The sequence below is a fragment of the Conger conger genome, chromosome 3, assembly GCF_963514075.1.
Source record: "Conger conger chromosome 3, fConCon1.1, whole genome shotgun sequence".
In the NCBI taxonomy this organism is placed as follows: domain Eukaryota; kingdom Metazoa; phylum Chordata; class Actinopteri; order Anguilliformes; family Congridae; genus Conger; species Conger conger.
Genome location: NC_083762.1, coordinates 62,479,979 through 62,487,525, shown reverse-complemented (window position 1 = coordinate 62,487,525; position 7,547 = coordinate 62,479,979). Strand labels below are relative to the sequence as shown.

Sequence of the window (7,547 nt, the reverse complement as noted above, 5' to 3'; positions counted from 1 at the left end):
ACCACATTCCACAACAATTGGTCAAGACACATTTTTCACAAAACTTTCACAAGTTGTTTTCACAAGTCATTAAAAACCTCTTTAATGGTGCAAACATAACAATGCAGAAGTAGGAGAACATGAAAGCTACAAGATATATACTGTATTAAAAAACATGGCAATAAAAAGCAGATAAATGAATGATGGATGAAAATGTATGAAATAGTATACGGTTTGTGAGGGCCTTTTAAAGGCCAGGCGATACATTAAAAGCACTAAAACACAACAATAAAATACAAAAACTGTACATAATACACGGATACTGCATTTTCAGAAGAGTAGACTCGGCTTCACACTGAAACCATGACAAATACAGGAAATAATATTGGTTGCCGCTGCTGCTGCTTCCATTAATAAAAAAGCGAGCTGAAAATTCCCTCAATTAGAGAGCTGGCAGAATAGATCTCTACATGCCCAATAGATAAAAAACAAAAAACTAAATATATTGGGTTGTTTGAGGCCACAACATTCATACAAGGGCACTTGTTTCAAAAGTCACTTGTCAGTCCTTGACAGCTTGGGGGTTCTTGGGAGAAAAGCAGGAAGGGGTAACAGTACAGGAAGTAGGTAATAGTACAGGAAGTAATGAACAGTAAAGGAAGTAGCACAGAACTATGTAGAAAGCAGTAACAATACAGGAAGTAGCTAACAGTACAGGGAATAGTAACAGTACTTAACAGTACTTATACTTTCAAGGAAGGTGTGCAAATTCTTAAAGTGTCCTCTGTCTCCTTTCTTCACATTCAATCATCATTTCAGCAAACCGATTTGTTAGGTTTTATCAAAAAACAAGACCTTCAACTTTCAAAATATTCACATGCCATCATTTGCCATCATTTATACCAGACTCTAAACCAAAACAACACTCCGCACTAGTTTGACTACTAGAACAAACTAGTTAGACTATTAGAAGATCCAGAAAATATCCCCAAAGAATGTAAAAATCTCTTGGCATGCAAGTAACAGTTGAAAAAAGGCCACATGTAGGTTGCTAGGATGTTTATCTTAAGAGTGATAACTGTTTGTAAAACGGTTATATTTTATCATATTACACAAACTCACACCATACCACAGAGTTCCAGTGAAACCTACAAAGTGAGGTTTTGTATCTCATGAATCTGAAACTCTCACTTATACTTTCGGACATGCAAATAGCCATTTCTCATCTCTCATCGTTCGCCAGTTGGAAACTAAGGCATGTAGTGCGTGTAATGTATTAATATATATATATATATATATATATATATATATATATATACACTCAGTGAGCACTTTATTAAGTATTTAGGAAACTTAATATTTTGAATAATTGGTCTTCTGCTGCTGTAGCCCATCCATTTAAGAGGTTTGACATGTTGTGTGTTCAGTGATGCTCTTCTGCATACCACTGTTGTAATGCGTGCCTATTTGCGTTACTGTCACCTTCAACCTGTCTGGCCTTTCTCCTCTTTCTCTCATAAACAACGTGTTTTTGCCCACTGATGCTCAATGGATGTGTTTTGTTTTTCGCACCATTCTCTGCAAACTATAGGGGCTGTTGTGCAGGAAAATCACAGGAGATCAGAAGTTTCTGAGATACTCAAACCACCCTGCTGGCACCAACAATCATTCCACAGTTGAAGTCACATAGTTCACATTTCTTTCCCATTCTGAAATTTGAACATCTGAACCTCTTGACCACGTCGGCGTGCTTTTATCCAGTTAGTTGCTGCCAGATGATTGGCTGATTAAATATTTGCATTAACAAGTTGGTGTATCAACCTAATAAATTGCTCACTGGGTGTATACAATAATTAATCACAATAATCTTCTCTTTCATTACGCAGGGCTTAAAGCATAGCTGCCATGTTACGGTCATTGAATCTTCATTGTAGAGCACAATGGATGTCCCTTTGCAGTAGCCAAAAAAACAATGATTATCAATGATTACGAAGAATATGTAAAAGGAAAAAAAAAAGAGTCAAATAAGTCTGTCTTGGTTGCTGGGAGCAAAGACAGCCCCCGCCCCAATCCAGCGTGCATACCTTAGAGGAAAGCAACATGGGGCCTCACATTGAGCAAGGCCGCTTTATGTACTGATTAAAGACAGTAGTGATGTCTGTTTGGATTCATTTTCCCATTAGAATGCAGTCAGTCATAGGTCACTGTTGTAGTAAATTATATCTTAAAATTAGGTTCATTTACTATATATCGGGGGAATATCTTCTGATGCACTATCCAGCAGATAGCACAACACCTATTTAAATATTTGCCATATATTGCCATCCAGCTTTTATGGAAACCGGACACATAACCATGAAAATCCCGCGGTCACATAGATGTGCTGTACCTATTCTACAGCTGGTTACAGCACTTCACATGCATGAAGCCCATTACATTCCCGCCATTTACGGCCCGCCATTATATCCCACAGTCAGCTGAGGTGGGACTCAAATGTATGTGCGTGCGTGCGCGTACGTGTGTGACGTACGCATGCGTGTGTATTCGTGAGTGCGTGTGTAGTCTACGTCACACCGTCCGACCCGCGGGGAGTAACGGGCGGGTGCGGAGGGGAGGCGATTGTGCTTCTTGTGGACAGTGCAAGTGAGAGTGCGACAGCAGTAACACGAGAGGCACAACTGGTCATGCAAAACTGGTGGGAGGCAAAAAAAACAAACACGTATATTTCTAACACAGAATACGAAACAAACCGTAAAAAACTGAAGGGGATTGCTGCTGCATCTCCTCTGTCGTTGTAGCATTTGAGAGAACCTCTGTCGGCCATTTTGAACAATGCCGCAATGAAGGTTCGGCGAGAATCCAGTCTGCTGTGGAAGGGCCGCCCGCTTCTATGCAGCCCAACGCATTGAGCTCCAATAAGTTCACAGAGAGACTGAGGCATCTGTACACTTAACTTGCATGTCCCACAATGCAACACGATTCTCAGGGTGCAAGTCGGAATATAAGAGGGACAGCATTTTTAAAAGGAAGAAGAAACTTCTTTAAAGGGTGTTAGTTATCTAAAGGTGCAAAAAGTAAGGCGAGAGGACAATAACATCTAAGACTGACAAGCAGGAAGGAAAATACGACAAAAAACAAAGAATGGCTCAACGACATGTTAATAATTTCAATTAAATGCTTATAAAAATATAAAATACATGTTTTTTAAAAACAAGACAAGGCTTGATGAATACATGATATCCTTTATCATATTAATTTGATTAATATAGGCTGTTATAATATTGTATTTGAGAAGTAAAAAAGAAATGGATTTTGGGATAGGAACGCGGTCATGAGTCGGGATCACCCGAGAAGCACGTGGCAGAGACCCCACTCCTATGAGGGTCACGCAAAAAATCGTCCCCCTTAGCGTTACTGCATCTAATCACTGTGGAACCAATGTGAACATTAAAAATCCTACAGGATTCCTGGGAATTACCTCAACTCCTTGGTTCTGTGTATATGTGCTTGTGTGTGCAATATGTACACAAAACTGTAAGTGCGCAAACAACATTCAGTTTTGTATATGTGGATTCCCAAAGTCCCAGAACATGTCTGCATGTTCTAGAACAGCCTTTCTAGGAGTGGTCTTTCACTTTCCCAGTCGTAAATGCACATAGATTATATTTACAGGGAATTAATGCGGCCTGATCGCATCCTAATTGCTAATATCATTACTGTCTGGAGGTCTACTGTCTGGAGGGAACTCTAACGTGCAAGTGGAAACCTGTTTCCACCTCTTGAATTCCCAGGAATCCCGCACTCTGACCCTTCTTCCTGACTTCATTATCCTGGTCATTCATTTCCGAGGATGTAATGCTGTACCCGTTCGGCAAAGATTCCCTAATCTTCACACATCGGGGTGTTCACAAAACCAGCCAGTTCACAAACCACAGATATCAGGAAATCTGTGAAATGTTTGTGTTGCACATAAGCTGATAAATTCGACTGCTACCACATTGACCGCGATTGGTTTACGCAACTCTGTTCAAATGTTTCTGTGGAAAAAACTGACACAAATAACATGGAACAGCAAAAACAGCAAAAAAAAAGAAGAAGAAAAAACAACAAAAAGAAACAATAAATATATTCCATTGTGACTTGCTGTGTTGCTCCAAACAAAATGAAAAGGGGAGGCAAATCGCATGAGGCATGTCACACTAGTTTGAGCTCCAGCCAGTGTCTTTTGCAGTGTTACTCTTGCTAAAACCACTGGCTGGTGGGCCAGAGCTGACCCATGTCCACTTCTCTGGGGGTTACAGATGAGAAGACACTGAGATCATGGCCAAAATCTGGAAAGGGAGAAATTCCAGGGACACAGACACGGACGTGGAAAGTTTTTTCCACATTTGCGGAGGAGTGCCGATTGTCAGTGTCTCTGCCTTTTGCCCCCCCCCTCCCAGCCCTCTAGAAGTCACAACAGTTGGTCTGATTGTTCTCAGAAAAATATTTGGTTCCATTGTTGAGAGGAGGGAAGGAGAAATGTCCATTTTCCTCTGGCGGCTGGCCTGGGATCTGTGAAGGAAGTCAAACAGTCAGCTATTATTAAAAGTCTTCACTCACTATTGCTAGCAGACAAAATAACAACTTTTGCCAGTATCAACGTCAGTGCTATATTATCCGCAACAAAATCTCTGATTCCATTTTGAAGGCCTCTTCATCGGAGTTTAATCAGAGTAAACAGCTGATAATTATACAGATACATACAACAGCCCAATGAAATGTATTTTGCATGCATAGCTATTTCTGACAAGGTGGCTCAAGAGGGTAAATACATTTCTTAAGCACCTAATTAAAAAAACATAGCTTGCTAAAATTCTGGGATTGCAACTGTGGCTGGAAAGAAAACAAGCATACACAGCGAGGCCCCAGTTTAGGAACAACTGGTAAAAAAAAACACTGCTTAGCAATATTCTGAAATTGACAATCAACAAATAAAAACATAAAATTTGGTAAAAGGGAGATGGCGTCCTCTGAACGTTTCCTATTCTTGCAGAAGGTGGAGTTACCTGCGTCTGCTCGCTGCAGCTGAGATACTTTGTCTGGGCCAGCAGGCTGTCTGGAGCGAAGCTGTGTGGGATCTGGCAGGTCTGCGGACTGACGCTAGTGTCACCCTGCGGGATGACCGACGTGCCAACGATGGGCTCGCTGGCGTTCCTCTGGAAGTAGCAGGATGCCTGTGGGGGGCTCTGGTTGTAGGGCTGGATCTGGGATGGGCAGGAGGAGCCCACCAGTGCCCCCAAGTCCCCGTAGCGCATCCCATTGGCAGGGGGGTTGCCACTCTCGAACATGCAGCTGCTGATCGCTGTCTGGGGTGGAACTGGGGCAGGGTGTAGCACGTTGTTGGGCATCTTTTGGGGTGTGTAGCCCACCCTGTAGTTCTGAGGGTTCTGATGCAGGAAGCTTGTAGGCCCCTGAAATCCCTGGGACTGGCTCAAACAGTCGGGGAGGTGCTGGTGTCCGTTTGGTGTTTCTGAAGGTAGAGGTGGGTGCTGCGGCTGTTGCCACAATGGCACCCTCTGACTGTTCTGGGTCTGCAGGGAAAACTGTCCTTGAAGGCAGGTGGACAGCGATGGATTAAGGAGGTCTGCCTCAACATTCGGGGCACAGGCCTCCAGCAGGTTGTCGGCAAAGTCAACGCTGGGGATGGAGGGGGCCCATTGGCTCTCCTGGCTTGTGGCCACCTGGTTTGATTGGCCAATGGAATTTGTCTGTTGGCACACCACAGGCTGGACTGACATTCCCAAGTGCATTTGGTTCTGGAGGGGAACAGTCATTGGGTTGGGATGGACCTGCCTAGTGGTGTTAAGAGGAGACAGTACTTTCTTGGGACACAGTCCCAGACCGTTGACTTTGCCGGGGTTGTGCGTGGTCTGTGAGACAGGAAGGCCTTGTACGGACTGGCTGGAGGCCTGAGCACAGGACCCAGTGGAGGTAGGGTCAAAGTTCAGAAGGCCATTTTGAGCGCAGAGCTCTGGGAGCATCAGAGGCTGTGGGAACATTTCACTGGTTTGTGTCTGCTGCAGAATGGGTTGCATCGGCGCTTGAATCGGAGGGCCTATGTGTGTGAGCTTCTGCATGCCTCTGACATCACTTCCTGTGCCCAGCAGACCCTGACCCCCGACTCCGAGGAAATTGGTCTGGGGATCCCCCACTACCTGGTCACCAAGGATCAAGTGTTGCTGGTTAAAGCCTTGGTTTCCAGGCAGTGTGGATGTCGGTAACTTCACCTCTGACAGGGTGTTTGGCACTCCCACTCGATTGCCTGGTTCGGCGAGCGGATTGGCAGGGAAGTCTCGTGCAGGAGCAGTTGCCATGGTGGCGAGGTCCTCGGGCCTGCATGCGCTTGTAGTCACGCCGTTCTCCTTGAAGAGGGCCTCCTCCACGTAGGAGAAGATGTCATTAGTGAGGATGTCGTCGAACCCCGCCGACATGTCGTTGGTGGTGACGTTCATGTTAAGCAGGGCGTTCTCCCACTCCTGTAGCTCCGCTGGTTCCAGCTCTTCCAGAGAAGCACAGAACTGACGATTGCCTATGATTTGCTCCAGCGTGTCCATCATCGATTGCATTGGGGACTCCTCCTTAACCGTGCCATTGGGTTTCACCATCCCCTGCTTCCAGCTGTCGCTGGGAACGTTGAACAAGGGATGACTGTCCATGAAAGCTTTTTCCAGGGAGAACTGAGGGTCTGCATCAGGGGGCTGGATGTAGATTGATTGGTCCTGCTTCAGCATGGAGCCTAGGAGCGAATCGGGGTCCAGGGGTTCCTGGTCCGGCATCTTCCTGATTTTAGCAGCTTTGCTGTTCCCTGGTATTGCGGAAAGGTCCAGGGTGGGGCCGGTTTCATACAGGACCCCCTCTCCAGTGGCAAGGTTGAATGGGAGATGCATCCTCCTTTGCCGCCGGTGTTCTTCACCCTCCTCGTTTCTGAGGGAATAATGGGTCAAAGGTTACAGAGGGAAGAACGTGGGGGTACGCATGGTCAAGGTCATGCGGGGGAACCCAGCTTGGCAATACTCACGTTAGAGGTCTTTGGCGAGCGATAATGAAATCGGGCCTTCCTCCTTTGTAGACCAGCCTGGCATTGGCCTGGACCCAGACCCACGTCCCCCCCTTGGTCAGCAGCCTGAAGACCGTGAAGCCACTCTCGCCCGTCTTTATCACTGAAGACAGAAATGTGGCATGGTTCACCTCTGCAAGGGCATTTTAGACTGAAACACATTACCACAAGCACTAATGTTGCCATGAGGGTGGCACTGGGTGCCAACTGCCACCCTAAAATAATGTATTGTTAGCCAACTTCCCACCCCAGTTGTCTGTGAGCCCTTTTCTGTACGGCTAATAGAAATAACAATTTTACTATTTAAAAAGTTACGACATATCAATATCGCTTATTACCCACAAAATATCTGCCATGCCACCCATAAATTTCACCTTGCGGCCCTTTCGCCATCCCATGTATAATTTCAAGAATTGCCACTGACCACAAGGGTAAAGCAAACAGGCTTTGACAAATTACTTCAGACATA

At 45.2% G+C, this 7,547-nt stretch overlaps 1 protein-coding gene across 1 annotated transcript in view; it reads right to left on the bottom strand.

The window, feature by feature from the left end:
* Nucleotides 1–66: 66 nt before the first annotated feature.
* Nucleotides 67–7,547, bottom strand: part of ahr2 (aryl hydrocarbon receptor 2) — a 66,746-nt gene continuing 59,265 nt past the window's right edge. Inside the window, exons 9-11 of the mRNA XM_061233721.1 lie at nucleotides 7,040–7,181; nucleotides 5,028–6,945; nucleotides 67–4,533 (exon numbers count right to left, since the gene is read on the bottom strand). Coding sequence (XP_061089705.1) covers nucleotides 4,426–4,533; nucleotides 5,028–6,945; nucleotides 7,040–7,181 — 2,168 coding nt within the window. The 3' untranslated portion in view covers nucleotides 67–4,425. The remainder of the gene's footprint in view (nucleotides 4,534–5,027; nucleotides 6,946–7,039; nucleotides 7,182–7,547) is intronic.